The sequence below is a fragment of the Balaenoptera acutorostrata genome, chromosome 17, assembly GCF_949987535.1.
Source record: "Balaenoptera acutorostrata chromosome 17, mBalAcu1.1, whole genome shotgun sequence".
NCBI classification, from domain to species: Eukaryota; Metazoa; Chordata; class Mammalia; order Artiodactyla; family Balaenopteridae; genus Balaenoptera; species Balaenoptera acutorostrata.
The window spans coordinates 669,742-685,688 of record NC_080080.1 but is presented as its reverse complement, the minus strand read 5'-3'; the positions used below and the strand labels follow the sequence as shown (position 1 = coordinate 685,688).

Below are 15,947 nucleotides of genomic sequence, written 5' to 3'. Positions count from 1 at the left end.
CGCTGGCTCGCCATGGCCCGCACCTGGGCGCACAGCCATTAAAGCCCACCTCAGACGCTGGCCTCTGGGCCTGCGCTGGTACTCCTGGGTGGTGCTGCCTCCTCTGGGGGGCTCGCCAGCACCCCCTCCCCAGCTCCCCTTCAGTCCTGCCTGCCCTGTGGGTTCATGCCCCTTCCGGGGCCCCTGGAGAGAGCCCCAAGACCAAAGCTCAGCAGCTGTCTTACCAAGGGGGATGTTCCAAAGGCCCCAAAGCTGGCCTGGCAGTGGGAGCACAGGAGCCCCTGAGTCCTGGAGGGGGAAGAGCAGGAAGCAGGAAGGAGCCGAGCTGGCGGAGAAGGGTCGTGGGTATGCCAGCAGGCCTGGTGATGAGCATGGAACTGAGGCCTGGGCACAGAGCAGGAGGCAGAGGCGGGGTCAAGAGAAGGATGTGGGCCTGGGAGCTCCTCCCTCTGCACAAGGCAGCGACAAGGAGGGTGCGGACAAGTGTTTCTGGAACCTCACTGAGGGCAGGAGGACATTAAAGGGAGGGGAGCCAGGAGGAACCTGGGCACCGGGCAGCCCAGGGAGACGGGGTCCCTGCCAAAGGCACCCGCAGGAAGGGACCGGACTGGGAGAGCCAGAGCTGGCGAGGGCAGATCCCACCTACTGCAGGGGCAGAGCTGAGGAGCACAGGCCGGATGGAAAACCGAACAGAGCAGGGGAGAGCTGGAGTGGGGGTGGGGTGGGATGGGATACCTGGAGGTGACCTGTAGACTCGGAGGGGGAAGCGCTCGTGGAGAGTGCGGGATGCAGAGGGGTGTAGGCCAGGATGCTTGTCCCTTCAGGACGTGCATGAGGAGAGGAGAGCAGTGTGGGGCAGAGCAGAGGGCCTGCCTGAAGAAGGGGAGGAGGTGGTGGGGATGCGGACCCCAGCCAAGGAGGCTCTGGAAGCACCGCTGCCTGCCAGCCTGAGGACCGCAAGTGAACAGAGGAGCCCCTGGGTCTGGGTTCAAACAGGGGAATCATGTCAGCAACCAGCAAGGGGTGCAGAGGAGAGGGGGTGTAGGGCGTGCTGGGGTGCTCTGGCCCCAGAGCTCCCTGCCTTCTTGCCCCCCTCACTCCCAGGCCTGCTACTTCAGGAGATGAAGCCAGACCCCTGGGAAAGGCAGGGAAGGCCTCTGCGTATAGATATGTTAGAGAGCTATACATACAGACCTTCTAGCTCTGTCTGCTGAGAAGGCTTAGCAATACGACAAACCCATAGCAACGAGCACACCCAGCACCAGATCTTGATTTGTAAAGGGGATCAGGGATTTCTGGAAAACTGGGGGCTGGTGGGGGAGAGCAGAAGCCCCTTCTCCTCCATGTCTGTAGGTGTGAAGGGCAGCCCTGGCCCAAACTTCAGGACAATTTAAGAGACAACCTTAAGAGCTCTAGGAACTGGTTCACAGCTCGAATTAGGAAGGTGGAGGGCAGGGCAGCGCCTGAGCAAGCGCGAGGCAGCTCGGTCCTGGGATGCAACAGAGCGGGTGCAAGAGGGATCCGCGGATGGGGAGCTGGCTTCCACCTGGCTCGCGTGCCCCGGTGGCCCGGCCTGCTGCGCAGAGCCGAACCAACGGCCCTTCCCCCAGATTGGAAGCTTCTTGGGGAAGGGTCACAGAGCCGCCTCCACTGTGGGCTCTGCCGGGCGCTGAGCCGGTGGCTGGTTAGGCCTCTCCGAGTCCGCCCCTTCCTCGGACTGGGGGAAGCAGGTCGGGGTTGGGTAGATCCCGCAGTCTGGGCAGCGGGAGCGCCGGGGCCATTTCACTCTGACTTGCGGGAGGAGGGAGAGGCGGATGCAGCGCGCAGCGCGCAGCGCGCTCCACTCCCTGTCGTTGCGCCGGCCCGCAATAAAAAGTGTCGCCCTCCACTTGGTGTGGGCTGCACCCAGAAGTTGCTCCCATCGGGTGGGTCTGGGGGTTCTCCCAGCGGCTCTCAGAGGAGGGCGGGGCGAGAAGGATCTGGGGCGGGACCAGGGTCTCTTTCGCTTTCCCTTTTGTTCTCCAACCGCCGCCGAGATTCCGCGCGGGTGAGGAGAGGGAGGCTTGCCGGGTGGCTCCGCCTGTGCCCATACCCCCACGCTCGCGGGGGCTCAGCACCTTGCCGGCTCCGCGCACAAGTTGTGCCACGTGGCCCTGACCCCTGTGACTCCCCTGCAGCTCCCGGGCACGCACGAACGAGTCGACTCGCACGCTGGAAGCCAGTGAGTCGTCGGAGAGACTTGCTACCAAGAGCCCCGCGCGCCACGCCATCCCCGCCCGACTGGCCCCCGACGCCCTGTGCCCTACGGCCCTCGCCCTTCCCGCACCCTGTGCTGCACGCTCTCCCCGGCCTGGCCCGCGCGCTACTTTTCCCGGCCTACTGGGCCCTGGACCAGCTGCTGGGCTGCTGGGCGCCGGCCGCACGCCCAAGCGACCAGATCTGGCTGAGCGCCGCAGCGGGCGCCGGAGCGGCTCTGCTGCTGCTGCTTCTTGTCGGCCCGCCTCTGGCGCTGCCGGACCTGCTGCTCTGGCTGCTGCTGCAAGCCTGGCGCCGTCCCTTCTGCTACCAGCCCCCTCCGCAGTGCGGGGCGCCCCCCACGCCCTGGCGCCCCCCAACTGAGCCCGCGCGCAGCTTCAGCTTCTTCAGCGCCAACCTGTGCCTGCTCCCCTACGGGCTGGCGCGCTTCAGCAACTTGCCGCACAGCCAGCGGCGGGCCGAGACCGTGGGCGCCGTGCTGCTCGCCGGCCTGCGGCATTCGCCCTATGGGGCTACCGGCTGCAGTTCGCCAGTGCAGGGGATGCCGTGCGGGGTGCTGATAGGCGCCATGCCAGCGAGTCTGGACTTCACGTGCCTGCAGGAGCTGTTCGATCTTCGCGCAGAGCGACGCCTGGTGAGCCGCCTGGCACCCAATCTGGGCCCGGTGTCGTACGACGTGGGCACATTCGGCCTGCAGCCCGGGCTACACCTGAAGCTGCTGGGCAGCGGGCTGCTGCTGGCCTCGCGCTACCCGCTGCTACGCGCGGCCTTGCAGTCCTTCCTCACGCACGTCGCGAGGATGCGCTGGCCTCCAAGGGACTACTTTCTGCACAGGTGCCCGCCCACCGGCCGCGGCGCTTCGGCTCCCGGGAGGGGGCGGGGCATGGGGTCGAACGCGCGAAGATCCCCAAGCGCAGCTGGGCATCCCGGACGGGCGCCGCATCGTGGGCTTCCTGCACTGCATGCATTTGCGGGCGCCGAGCAGTGAGCCCGACTGGCTGCTCGTAGGCTCGTGGGCGGGCCGCCCCCTCTCACTCTCTCTGCGCAGAGTCCCAACCCTTGTCTGCGCCTCCCCTCCCCCCACCGTTTATTCACTGCCCCAGGCGCCGCCAGTCCCTTCGAGTGCCGGTGGGCTCACAGATCGGGACTGGGCGGGCCGGGGGAAGGTGCGGGCGCAGCTGGGTGTCCAGGAGGCAGAATGGCACCTCGGACTGAGCCTTCCTTCCCTCCCCGTCCCTCCCCTCCAACCCACCCCGCCCCGCAGAGGACGGGCTCCTGCGCCGCAAACAGCTGACGCTGTTGCTGGACTGGGCCGAGCGGTCCGAGGTTGAGAGCGGCCAAAGTGACGAGGCCGTGGCCTTCAGTGTGCGCCTGGGTGACCTAAACTTCGACACCAGCTCGCTTAGCTGAGAGGAGGCTGCAGCGGGGGGGGCGGGGGGGCGGGCGGGGGGGCGGGGGGGCGGGCGGCCCCGCCCACCGAGCGCCGGCCTCTCCGCAGACCACGCGCAGGAGCCGGCGCACCAGCAGTTCAGCCGCTTCCGGGACCCCTGCCGGCTGGGGACGCGTCGGGGCTGGGGGCGGGCGGACCTAGGGCGGGCTCGCGGGCCGAGGCTCCCACTGATACCGCCCTTGCCCGCCCTCCCCAGGAACGCGGCTGAGCACCTCCAATCTCCGCCACTCCGTGGCCTGCTCCGCGGAGATGCTGAGGGGTGTGGCCACCTGGGGGCCAGGCAACGCCCGGAAGGAGGGCTGCCCTGACCTTGCCGACGCCGCCACCCTCCTCAGGGCCTTGGAGCAGGGGGAAGGGCGCCGCCGGCGCCTGGACTACGTCACCTACCGGGGAGGACCCGGGGGCATTCTGAGCCCAGGAAGTGCCAGAGCTCAGGGTGCTGGGCCTGCTGGCGCTGGGGCGACTCCTCAGTCTGACTCCTGCCCCCAAGAGGTGGAACAGGTGACTTTCAGCACCGCCCTGGCGGGGCTTACGGACCACCTGGCTGTGGGACTTCCAAGCCCTCCTAAGGCAGGTACGGAGGAGACAGGTGCCAGCACGGGTGGAAAGACAGACAGGGACGCAGAACGTGAGCCTGGCCAGCCGCCACTGGAACAGGACGTCTTCAGGGATCTTTATTGTACGGGGCCCTCCCTCACACAGTCTCCTGGGCCCTGCGGTACTCATAGACGCTGCCCCGCTCAGGGAAGGCTTTGGGCTGCAGCAGCGACGCCAGCAGTGGGGCGGGATCCTCTGGGTCCCCATAGCCCCCGCCGCCTGGTGTGTGGAGACAGAACACATCCTGTGGGGCAGAGGGGAGGTTCAGCCTGGGAGTGGGCTCTGCCTGTCCGCTGCCGCAATCCCACCCCCGGTGGGGCAGTGCATCCACAGCAGCCAGCTGGGACCCCAGAGAGCCGGTCTGCGGCCCCCATCCTTCAGGAGCCAAATTAAACTCCGTCTCTAGTTATTTCTGCAACTCCATTCACTCTGTGGGATGAGGGCAGCTGGGGGTGGGGGCGGGGATGGGACAGGCCAGGCCGCAATCCTTACCCCGGGGCACACGGGCACCGAGGTCTTCCCACCCAGATTCACTGTCCGGCCGTCCTTCCGGATCAGTAGGTTTAGGCCACGGGTTCCGGGCTCACCCCCTGCAAGGAGAGGCAAGGTGGGGGTGGCCCAGGAGGCAAGGAAGTGAGAGACATGGGGGGTTGGTGGGGGAACAGGGGGGTAGATGGGACAGGAGGTGGGTGGGGAACTGATGGCCGTGATGGGGGAGACTGGGCTGGGGGGAGAGGGGACGGGAGCCGCTTACCCATAAGGCCGTAAGGCTGGAAGGCGCGGCGCTCGGTCAGCACCGACAGTAGCGCCTCCTCACGAAAAAGCAGCTCGCGGATAACACCATCGCCGCCCCGGAAGCGGCCGCGCCCCCCAGACCCCAGTCTCAGCTCGAAGCGGCGCAGGATAACTGGGTACCTGCGCGGGGCCAGGGGCTCAGCCCAGCCCGCCCCGCCCCCGCTCCACCCCAGGCCCCGCTCCTCAGCCCCACCCCTTCCTGCACCGCTCACCTGCTCTCCAGGATCTCGGGGTCGGTGATGCGCGTGTTGGTCATGTGGCTGTGCACGCCGCTGCGCCCATGCCAGCCGGGGCCCGCGCCCGCGCCGCCCGCCACCGTCTCGTAGTAGCCCATGTGGGCGTTGCCCAAGGTCACGTTGTTCATGCAGCCCTGGCAGGGGCAAGTGGCCGCTGCGCTGGCTGGGGGTGCGTCCCCTCTCTGCCGGTCGCAGCCCGCAGCCCTCCCCCCGCCCCCTGCCCCCAGCAGCCCCAGAGCTGTGCCCACCGGCCCACCACACCTGGGAAGCTGCGCAGGCCCCAAAGGCCCCCAGGATGACGTCCACCACCCGCTGCGACGTAAGCACGTTGCCGCCCACCACCGCCGCCTCTGGGGACGGGTCCAGGATGGAGCCCTTAGGGATCACAACACGCACCGGTGCCAGGCAGCCCTGTGGGGAGAGGGGCCAGCGCTCAAGAACAGTTGGGAGGTACACCACCCGCTTCCCCCAGGCCCATCAGTCCCTAGGATCAGTCCGACCTTGGGCTGACCTAGCCCCAGGCTCCCTCAGGGTGACATGGGGCTTGGGGTTGACCTGCTGTCCGTGTGCACAGCACACCCTTGCGCACCTGGTTGAGTGGGATGTCGCAGCCGACCAGACAACGAAGGCAGTAGATGAGCGCAGACAGCGTGATGGCCCGAGGCGCGTTGAGGTTGCCGAACACCTCGGGCCCCGTGCCGCTGAAATCAAACACCGCGCTACCCTGCCCGCCAGAGAGGAGGGGAGAAGTCAGCAGCCAGGTGGCCACGGCCCTGATGCCTGGGGAGATCCTTCCTCCCAAGACTGACCTGACTCAGGTTGATCTGCACTCGGAGTCGGATGGGAGAACCGTCGTCCATGTGGTCCTCTGCAGACACCTCCAGGGGCAGGCCTCGGGCCTGCCGGGAGGTTCCAAAGGCCCGAAGCATGTCTCGCACAGCTAGCTCAGCGTTTGCCTGGTAGGAAGTACGTTCAGTAACGGCCACGCCACCTTCCAGGTGGGCCAGGTGCCCCCCACCTCCGTCCACCTGCCTGGGGCAGGCACAGAGCTGCCCGCTTGCTCCTTCCCCCAGGCCCACCTGAATATGGCCCATGTAGGCCTGCACCACATCCAGACCATACTGCCCAATGAGCTCGCCCACCAGCTGGATGCCCTTCTGGTTGGCTGCCACCTGGGCACGCAGATCTGACAGGTTGTCATGCAGGTTCCGTGTTCCGCTGCAGCCTGGAATCTTGCCTGGTGCCCGCAGGGCTTCAGTTACCGCTGAATGAATGGGATTGCCACTGAGCCACTCTCAAAGTCCCAGGGCCACCTGGTGCCCTGCTCCACACCTGCTGTACTTCTGCTGGGGCACTGCAGGGACCACATGTTGGCCGATCACTGGCTCCCCACTACCCTGATGGCTCTCCCAGGTCCCTGAAAACCCCCAGCTTCCCCCCATCAGCTACTGAACCTTCTTCCCACACCCCAATCCCCCAGGGCACCCTAGGACGGGACAAGCAGCTTTGACCATGACCATGATCTCACGTGGGCTGGAGGTACCTGGGGCAGGGGGCAGGGCAGGGGGCAGGTTCCCTCAGCAAACTCTCCTCCCTCCTTCATTCCTCCTGCCCTACCTCCCCACCACCTGGCCCACACTCTCCAGCCTTTTCTGGGCCCCCCTCCCCTCTCCCAGCAGGAAAAACCACTTCCCTTAACCCTCCCACACTCACACTGCCCTCAGCCTTGGGGCCCCGAACTCACCGCCACAGCCAGTCGTTTTGAAAGAGCGCCAGCATGGCTGCCTGTGCGCCCCGCCACCGCCCCCAAAAGATCTGGACAAGGCCTCCACCTCGGGCAAGCAGTACAGGTTCTGGACCCATGGACCACTCCCTGCTTCGGGAAAGCTCCCCTCCTGAGTCTGGATCAGGGTCCTCTCAGGCTCCCTGGCCACTGGGTCCTCTGCCACATGCCTGCACAGGTCCCTCAGTGATCCCTGCCCTCTGCCCCCACCCCATACTGACCAAGGGAGCAGCCAGGCCTCAGTCACTCTCTTCGTGTTCTCAGCACCCACAGCAGCCCATGGCTCTGCTCCCCCACCTTCCACCCCGCCCACATCACCTATTCTCACTCTGGGATGCCCCCAAGGCTCTCAGACGCCTGCAGCCTCACACCAGCTGACCCTGACCCCCAGGTCCAACTGCAGCTTCTGCCCCACCTTCCTGGCAACTGCAGTGCCAGAACCTTCATCCTACAGCTGCCCAACTCCCACCAGTTACCAACCTCACCTCCAAAGCACCCTCGCCGTTGCTTCCCGGTGTGAGGCTCAGCATCATCCGGGGCGAGCGTAGCTGCCCCCACCCCACTCCCCCTGCCTGGCCTGCAGGACCCTCCATGCCCGGGACCCTCCATGCGCCCTGCACGTAGGCAGGGGACTTGCCTGGTGCACAGGCAGCTCAGGCCCAGCTGAAGCCCTTCACAGCTGCCCGGCCGCCCCACTGCCCAGTGACTGACCCAGGCCCAGGAAAGCTCTCCGAGAGCATGCAGCCCCTGGCCGCTGGTGCTGCCGTGTCTCTGCAGCCCCCAGACCCAGTGCAAACCCAGTGCAAATCATAAACGCCATGAGCAGCCGCCCACCTTAAAATAGGCTCCTCCCCCTCCTGCACCCAATCCCTTGGGTATCCTGGCCAGCTCCCCACCCCCAAACCTTCCAGGCCTTCTTGGGCCCAGGCAGAGCTCAGCTCAGCTGGTCTGATCACCTCTGAGAGGCGATCTGCAACCACCCTGGGGGGTCACCGCCCGGCTCCCTCAGCCTGGAGGCCGGCCTAGGCCAGGGGGGAGGGGGTCAGTGGGGGCTGCATCCCCGTGTCCGGCCCAGCCTGGCTGCAGGAAGCGGCCAGGTGTTTCAGCCCCACCCCAGACCCGTTCCCACTCACCCTCCTCCTGGAAGACACCCGCCTGGACAAGTCTGAAGGACAGAAAGACGGCGCCCTCCTGCTGCAGGGTGGTGGAGTGGGGAGGCATGGAGCCCGGTGTGATGCCCCCAATGTCCGCGTGGTGCCCGCGGCTGGCCACGTAGAACACAGGCCGCGTCCGACCCGGCCAAAACACCTAGGGGTGAGGGCAACGGTCAGGGGCACCGGCAGCCCTACAACCAAAGGTACCTGGGCAGCGACCCTCACCGGTGTGACGACGGTCAGGTCTGGCAGGTGGCTGCCCCCCGCGCCGGGGTGGTTGCTCAGCAGCACGTCGCCGGGACGGAGGTCAGCCCCCAAGTGCTGGGTCTGAAGCCAGGAGACAGGTGCAGAGTCGGGAGGGGCCGGCGCGAGGGGTGGGGGGCAGGGAGAGGGGCCCGCCGAACCTGGAACTGCACCGTCTCCTGCATGGCACCCAGGTGCACGGGGATGTGAGGCGCGTTGGAGACCAGCCCTCCGTCGGGCCCAAAGAGGGCACAGGAGAAGTCCAGGCGCTCCTTGATATTGGTGGAGATGGCCGTGCGCTGCAGGATGCGGCCCATCTGCTCTGGGGACACAGAGTGACCAGATGCCCGCTGGCCCCACCCCATCCACAGAGCATTCCCGGGGTACGGAGAGACAGGGCCCACCGCCTTCAAGGCCTCCGAGTCCCGGACCCAGGACCCGAAGCGGGTGATGGTCCACCTAGACACAGTGAGGCCATGGCCAAGCCACATCTTGCTCATGTGAAGGACACCCCCTTCCCCCCCAGCCCTGCCCGGCGCCCCCACCAACCCTACGCCCTGCTTCGTACGTTAAGAAACTGATGCGTGAGGCACAGGCTTCGGAGCCTGGGTTCACTGTGCAGAGCCCAGATCACACGGTGCTGGGAGGAGAAAAGCGCCCACCCTGCCCAAGGCCTGCAGTGCAGCGGGGCTGTGCCATCCCAGGGCCAGGGCCACACTGCCTGCACCACCGCAGGAGGGCTTCCGCGTCTGCCCCTTCCCCCGGGTCACGCTTTCTCTCTGCACACCCCTGCCGGGCACGCCGCAGGGAGCAGGGCGGGGGAGCAGGATGGTGGAAGCCACTCACCAGCGATGCTCATGAAGCGGTGGGAGAAGATGGACAGGTGGATGGGGTCGAGCTGGGCACCCACCGTGCTGGGGACCTCAGCCCCCACGGAGATGCGGATGTCCCCAGTCTCAGTCACCTCTGCCTGGCAGCCTGGCTCCACCAGGATGGTACTGGGGGCAGGGAGCAAAGGGGCTGCAGGAGCCAGGCCACACACCCCTCCCAACCAGGGACCCCCTGTGCCCAGGCCCAGAAACAGCCCAGCCATGAAGGGACCCCAGAGTCCTTCAGACTCCTGCAGTCTGGGCCAGAGAACCCCCCGCCAGGGCCCCACAGGTCACCCCAGCCCCGGCAGCCATGGCCCTGGCCCTCACCCCACCTGTTGCTGTCAATGATGAGGCAGGGCCCCTGCAGCTTGTGCCCATCGCCCAGCTCGCCCAACAGGTACACGGGGGTCTCCTGGTAGCCCCCCTCGAAGTAGCAACGGGTCATCTGAGGAGGGTGTCAGGTGAGCGAAGTTCCTAGGGCCGGGGCCTCCCTGCGTCTCCCCCTCCACACCTGTCCCCGTGTCCCAGTGGGTGTGGGCGGACGGGCACAGGCAGGGCCACCAACCTTGTCTACCCGGGGAGGCCCACTCTGGGCTTTCGGGACGAACTCGAGGCGAAGGCCACTGTGGCCAGTGCCCCTCACCCGCACGTCGTCCACCACCACTGGCCGCTCAGGGATGGTGAAGCCAAACTCCCTCATGTACCTGCACACCCGGAGGTCCCGGAGAGCCATCAGGGCGGGCAGCCAGGCCGGCGGACCCCGGCCAGGGCGCCCAAGACGCGGAGCTCACATACCTCTCGACGAAGCCTGCCCCAAAGTCGCCCGCTATGGGTGAGCAGGCAGTGGCTGGGTGCTGGTGGGCGGACACCATCAGGGCGCAGTCCGTGCCCTGGTAGCGCAGGTGCAGGAAGCTCTCAGTGCTGATCTGGGCCCTGCAACGGTGACAGGCAGGGCACTCGCACAGGGTACCCTTGAGGACACCTAGTCCAGCCCTCCCTGACTGCCGCCGAAGAGGCCCCAAGTGAAGCGGCTAGGACGTGGCAGGCCCTCCACCTGGCCCGGCAGCCCCCGGAGCCCCACCTGGGGAAGCCCTGGGCCCGCAGGGCATCCACACACTGCTCCTCCAGGCGGCTCAGCCTCTGGTCCAGCTGCACAAAGGTCTCGGGAGCATAGGGCAGGGAGCAGGGCTCCTGCGCCTCGTGTACCACGTCTGCCAGGGCCAGCCCCAGTGCTGACAGCAGCCCACTATGCCTAGGGGGACAGGGACCGCACAGCGAAAGGGTGGGGTGCCTCCCAAAGTGGCCCCCCAGCCCCAGGACACACGCACCACACCCAGACACACCTATGAATGTGCACGGTGTCCATGCCCAGGGCCCGGGCGATGGCGCAAGCGTGCTGCCCACCAGCTCCCCCAAAGCAAGCCAGCACGTGGGCCGAGGGGTCGTGGCCTCGTGCCTGGAGAGCCAGAGGGGGATCAGTGGCCTACCCTGCCCCGCCCGGCCCTCCCCCATCCTGCCCCCCACCCCCGGGCGAGGGCGAAGGCGGCTGTACCTGCGTGAGCGCACGGATGGGCCGGCACATGGCCTCATTGGCCACACGCACAAACCCCATGGCCACCTCCTCCAGGCTCAGTGGGGAGGCCGGACAAGGCCCGTTGGTCAGGAAGCTGTTGACCTCAGTGGCCACAGCCTCCAGGGCCTTTCGGGACGCCTCCAGGGATAGTGGCTGGTCCTCTCCCGGCCCAAAAATGCGGGGGAAGGAGGCAGGCAGCAGGCGACCCAGGACCAGATTAGCATCCGTCACGGTCACAGGGCCTCCTGGGAGGTGTGCACGGTGTGGGGCTGGAGGTGAGCGCCGGGAGCGGGCAGTGGGGGTGGGGCTGGAGGGGTCGGCTGGGCCTGGGCCGTGTGGGAAGGGGATTGGCAGAGCACGTGCCAGCTCTTACCTTTGCGGTAGCAGGCGGGGCCAGGGTGGGCTCCTGCAGACTCTGGCCCCACCACGAAGAGGCCTGACCTTTGGAGAGGGGAAATGGAGGTGGAGGCGGGTTGGGAGGCAGGGCTGGGGGTCCCGCCCAGGTGCGGGATGGGGCTGACCTGAAGAAGAGGCGGGAGCCCCCACCAGCTGCCACGGTGTTGATGTCCAGCTGGGGGGCCTGGAGGGTGACACCAGCTGTGCTGGCCTCAAAGACGTGCTCAAATTCGCCAGCATAGCGGCTCACGTCGGTAGACGTGCCTGGTAGGAGACGGGGTGGTAAGGAGTCATCCCACAGACCTGGATGCCTGACATGGCCCAGCCTGGCATCTGAGGCTCCCCCGGACCCCACCCTCGGGCCCTCATACCTCCCATGTCAAAGCCGATGACAGGATGGCCACCCTCCACCCGGTAGGTGGTGGCTGAGTAACCAACCACGCCGCCAGCAGGGCCCGAGAGCACAGCGCGGGAGCCACTGAAGGAGTCCACGGGCGCCAGGCCACCATCGGAGCGCATGAACAGCACCTGCACGTCCTGTGGGCGGGCAGGGGGGCAGTGAGGGGCGGGGCGGCGCGGGGCGGGGATGGCCAGGGGCGGGCAGGCGGGGGGCCTCACCTTGAGCTGACCCTGGAAGCCACGGCGGAAGCCCTGCACATAGCGCTGGATGGTGGGTGTGAGGTAGGCGTCAGCGCAGGCAGTGTGCCCCCGAGGCACGATGCGCACCATGGGCATGGCCTCCGAGGACAGCGACACGTGTGTGAAGCCCAGCTCCCGGGCCAGGGCACCCACCTGCTGCTCGTGCTGGGCCCACCTACAATGACGTCCGAGTGCCGCTGAGCTACCCGCCCGCCCGCTGGCCCACCCGCCGCCCGTGCCCCCAGCCAGCCCACACTCACGTGTATGAGTGCATGAGCACCACGGCCAGGCTGCGGATGCCTCGGGACAGGAGCCCCTCCAGCTTCCCTCGCAGGCCCCCCAGGTCCACAGGCTGCTGCACCTCCAGCAGGTCCCCTGTGCGGCCTGCAGGGAAGCCCGCCGCTGCCCCGTCAAAGGCCCATCTGGGCCTGCTGCCCTGCGCCCCAACACTCGGGCATCCGTACCTTTCACGGGCGTCCCAGCACCTGGCTCCCCTCGATACAGCACCACACGCTCGTCCACTTCCAGCACCTCCTCATACAGCATCTCGGGCATGGGCACGGCCTGAGGGCAAGCAGAGGCTCAGAGGAGGCCCAGGCCTGAGGGTCCCTGCTGGGGCCCTGCATGGGTGGGGCAATGCAAGCGAGGGGATGTGTCCCAACAGGCCAGTCCACAGGCCCAGGAGACACAGTGAGACAGGGTGACACAGTCAGAGCGGGTGGCCCCAGGAAGGCCCACCCAGGGGGCGGCTCTCTGCCCCCAGGCCTCTGAGTGCAGCCAACTGCCCCACCCCCACAAAAGCAGCTCCTTCCCAGAACCCAGCAGTGGGGGTGAGGGTCAGGGTCCAAGACAGGGCGGAGCGGCAGACAGGCACAGGACAACACGTGACCAGTCAGGGCTAGGGGGACGCAGCGTCCCACTACGAGTGCCCGGAGCCTCCTCTCTATCAGCTGGTGGCCTTGGGCTGGCACTGACCCTTCCAAGGACCGCTCTCCCGAGGGGCCACGGCACTCCAGGGAAAACGTGCGCTGCAGAGCTGGCCGCCTGCTGGCGTAGATGAACTCACCAGGTCAAAGAGGTCTTCACGGGCCTGGGTGCCCACATGCAGCAGGTCTCGGAAGCCGCGAGTCACCAGCAGTGCCACCCGCTCCCCGCGCCGTTCCAGCAGTGCGTTGGTAGCTACCGTGGTGCCCATGCGGATGCTGGCGATGCGACTGGTGTCCAGCGGCCGGTCCCGCGGCAACAGCATGCCCCCTTCCTGGGAACCACGTGGTCAGCCATCAGGCCTCTGGCCCCAAGGTTCCTCCCCACCCCACCACTCTGCCCTGACCACCTGCTCCAGGATGCGGCGGATGCCCTCGGTGGGTGCGTCCACATAGTTGGCGGGGTCTTCTGAGAGCAGCTTTAAGACCCTCACGTGCCCCCCTGGGCACTGGGCAAAGACATCTGTGAAGGTGCCTCCACGGTCGATGGCAAAATGGAAGCGCCCCTCCGGGCTGCCCATGGTGATGGGGCTGGAGTCCAGCAGCGACTCTTCAGCCGGCAGTCCTGGGAGCACTGGACAGAGGCAGTGGGTCAGCAGGGAGGCCTGGGGGTCATCCACAGGCGGGCAGCCCTGGGCAGAGCTGGGATGGGGAGAAGACAGGGATTCCATGCCCATGAGGGGCCCTGGGTGGAGCCAGAGCTGGGCAAGTCCGGCAGGGCCTAATGACCCCCACTCCCCAGTTTCAGTGCGCAGGCTTGCAAGGGACCCCAGGGCCTGGAGCAGGCCTTTCAAAGGAGGAGGCGTGGCGGGAGCCCTCGGGCTGGGGTTTCTGGGCCCTTAAGCACGAAGAGGCACGTGGGTTGGGGGCAGGTGAGGAAAGGCCCACTTCCCAACGGCTCGACCTTGGAGCATAGGCCGAGAGGGACACGGGGATGGGGAGGAGCCTGTGCAGACGACGGGGCGGGGCCGGGGCCGGGAGGCGAAGGGGAGCGGGCGGTGGGGGCGAGTGGGGGCCGTGGGTGCGGACAGGGGAGCGGGGAGGATCCTGGCGCGGGACCCACCTGGCCTGTCGGCTCCGGTCGCTCGCCGTCCTTTCGGCCGCACTAGCTCCGGGCCCTGCCCGCGCCCGCCCCCAGCCCGGAAGCGGCGCCCGCCCCGGAGCTAGTGCGACCGGTCCCGGCGCGCCGGGCTCTCCGGTTGCGTCAGGCTCGGGTGGCCCGGAGCCGCCCCCTCCCTCGGCCGCGAGCTGCCCGGAGGACTGCGGGGCGGGGCCGGAGCTGGGCCGCGGGCGGCAGGCGTCTCCATCCTGATCCCCGGCGGGGCGGCGCTGTGCCGGCGCAGCCCCACCCCGCGGCCTGGCCCCCGGGCACCTGGGCTCTGCGGCCGCCCGGCCCTGCGCCGGTCCGGAGCTCGCTGAGCGCGGGCGCCCCGGGTACCCTCCTCCAGGTGCCGCGGGGCAGGCGGAGCCGTCTGCCCAGACGACCTCGGACCGCGCCCCCCAGCGTGCGGCGGTTGTGACGGCCCGGGGTGGGGGGTGGGTGACGCGGGAGGGCAGAACTGAGTGGCCCGGCAGGGGGCGCCCTGGAGAAACCCCTCACTCCCCGTGGGCGCGCCAGGCGCCGTGGGCTGGGGGCCCGCCACACCGCCCTCCCAGGCCGACCGCGCGACACTCGGGCTGATATCGCCGGACGCTGTGGTCAGTCTCGGGACCACGGGGCGGGTGGCTGCTCTTCCCCGGCCTGTTTCCCCCGCGAGCTGAAAGCTGCCCGGGTGCCTGCCCAGGCCTCAGGTGGGCTGGAGCTGTGAGGGGCTCCCGCAAAGGAACGGTGGGGGACAGGGGGCTTCCCAAGCAGAGGAACAGCAGGTGAAGGGGTCACCTCACCTCACGGGCCAGGCAGACAGATGGCCAGGCAGGCAGGGACACTGTGCATGCCCTGGCCCCATCCCACCCCAGGCTCTCCTGCTTCCTTGAGCCTTGCTGGCCCTTGAAGCCCGCTTGGTCCCAGGAGGAGAGAGGGAGGTGGGCTGCTGTGAGAGCACAGTGTCTGGGCCGCAACCCAGGCTGCAGCAGGGCTCCCCACGGACTGGTGGCCTCTGGCCGCCTCACATCCTCTGTATGATGGGGGATTAAAGAGCAGCCTCACGGCTCCCTCACTTCAGTCCAGCGCTGCTCTGAGGTCACTCTCTCAGAGATGTCACCTTCTCCCTGCTGCACCCCTAAAAGAGCCCCCCGACTCCATTCCTCACCCCTTCCTCCACAGCACCTGTCAGCACCTGACAGGACACGGCCCCACGGGAGCAGGGGTTTCTCCCACTTTTCGCTGTCCTGCACGGCTCAACGAGTGCAGCCTGTGGGTCCCTGAGGAGACCCCCATGGCCCTGGCCCACGCACCTCTTTCAGCATCCTTGAACTTGATGGTTCTGCGCCGGGGCAAGCGGGGGCTGGTGGTCACCTCGTCCAGGAGCCCGGAGCTGCAGAAGCTCAGGCTGCTGCCCCGGTTCCTGAGCACCAGCTTCAGCTCCTGGTTCTCCTGGATGAGCTGCACCAGCCGCCGCAGCTCTTGGTTCTCCTGTGCCAGCCGCTGGATCTCCTGCCGCAGGCCCTCGTAGCTGCTGAGGAGGGACATGCCCGGCAGCGGTGGGCGGCAGCTGCCGGCAGCCGGCGGGCTGTCGAGGGGCAGCGGACCCTGCCATTGTGAGGTCAGCGCTGCCCCTCCCCCCACGCCTCAGCCGCATTCCAGGGCTTCAGAGCCAGGGCCCAGCGGTTCCCAGTACCTGGAGCAGGGCGAACTTGACCTCTGACCTCTGGCCCCCTGAGGGTTGAATGACTAGAGGAGCCCAGACCTGCCCCAGGCCTGGAGTCCCCCTAGGAAGCCCCTCCTGGAGGACAGAAGCTTCTGCATCCCAGCCTAGGATGGCGGTGTTGCAGGTAGCGGGGTGCGAGATTCAGGCATCCTTCCCCACCCAT

The 15,947-nt window shown here is 67.7% G+C and overlaps 2 protein-coding genes across 6 annotated transcripts; one reads left to right on the top strand and one right to left on the bottom strand.

Annotated features, from left to right (window-relative positions):
• The first annotated feature begins 232 nt into the window (after positions 1-232).
• Positions 233-4,349, top strand: LOC130705550 (uncharacterized). The gene is made up of 4 exons (XM_057532407.1): positions 233-345; positions 1,354-1,925; positions 2,178-3,090; positions 3,903-4,349. The coding sequence occupies exons 1-4, from the start codon at positions 233-235 to the stop codon at positions 4,012-4,014; spliced, it is 1,710 nt and encodes a 569-aa protein (XP_057388390.1). The 3' UTR covers positions 4,015-4,349.
• On the bottom strand, positions 4,336-14,436 carry OPLAH (5-oxoprolinase, ATP-hydrolysing). 5 transcript variants are annotated; one of them, XM_057531834.1, is made up of 28 exons: positions 14,041-14,433; positions 13,328-13,551; positions 13,061-13,252; positions 12,459-12,558; positions 12,255-12,378; positions 11,974-12,169; positions 11,727-11,892; positions 11,481-11,619; positions 11,333-11,400; positions 10,939-11,204; positions 10,730-10,842; positions 10,468-10,638; positions 10,182-10,319; positions 9,952-10,090; positions 9,719-9,831; positions 9,361-9,512; positions 8,676-8,836; positions 8,497-8,598; positions 8,251-8,425; positions 7,079-7,207; positions 6,414-6,598; positions 6,144-6,290; positions 5,924-6,058; positions 5,596-5,745; positions 5,311-5,468; positions 5,058-5,218; positions 4,796-4,893; positions 4,336-4,547 (listed from the first exon to the last, which is right to left on the bottom strand). In XM_057531834.1, exons 2-28 carry the CDS (start codon positions 13,496-13,498, stop codon positions 4,401-4,403), a joined length of 3,996 nt encoding a protein of 1,331 aa, XP_057387817.1. In that variant the 5' UTR covers positions 13,499-13,551; positions 14,041-14,433; the 3' UTR covers positions 4,336-4,400. The 5 variants fall into 5 exon arrangements, with proteins under 5 accessions (XP_057387817.1, XP_057387816.1, XP_057387819.1 ...); XM_057531833.1 differs by having other exon boundaries at positions 8,497-8,831; positions 14,041-14,436; XM_057531836.1 differs by lacking the exon at positions 7,079-7,207 and having other exon boundaries at positions 14,041-14,431.
• Positions 14,437-15,947: the final 1,511 nt, after the last annotated feature.

Excerpts from the sequence above, each read along its gene's own strand:
- LOC130705550 (XM_057532407.1), top strand. The coding sequence starts at position 233 with ATGTTCCAAAGGCCCCAAAGCTGGCCTGGCAGTGGGAGCACAGGAGCC. Across the intron at positions 346-1,353 it reads CTGGCGGAGAAGGGTCGTGG|GTGTGAAGGGCAGCCCTGGC; the intron begins GTATGCCAGCAG and ends CCATGTCTGTAG. Across the intron at positions 1,926-2,177 it reads CCAGAAGTTGCTCCCATCGG|CTCCCGGGCACGCACGAACG; the intron begins GTGGGTCTGGGG and ends ACTCCCCTGCAG.
- OPLAH (XM_057531833.1), bottom strand. The coding sequence starts at position 13,498 with ATGGGCAGCCCGGAGGGGCGCTTCCATTTTGCCATCGACCGTGGAGGC. Across the intron at positions 13,253-13,327 it reads TCCGCCGCATCCTGGAGCAG|GAAGGGGGCATGCTGTTGCC; the intron begins GTGGTCAGGGCA and ends CGTGGTTCCCAG. Across the intron at positions 5,469-5,595 it reads GGGCCTGCGCAGCTTCCCAG|GGCTGCATGAACAACGTGAC; the intron begins GTGTGGTGGGCC and ends TGCCCCTGCCAG.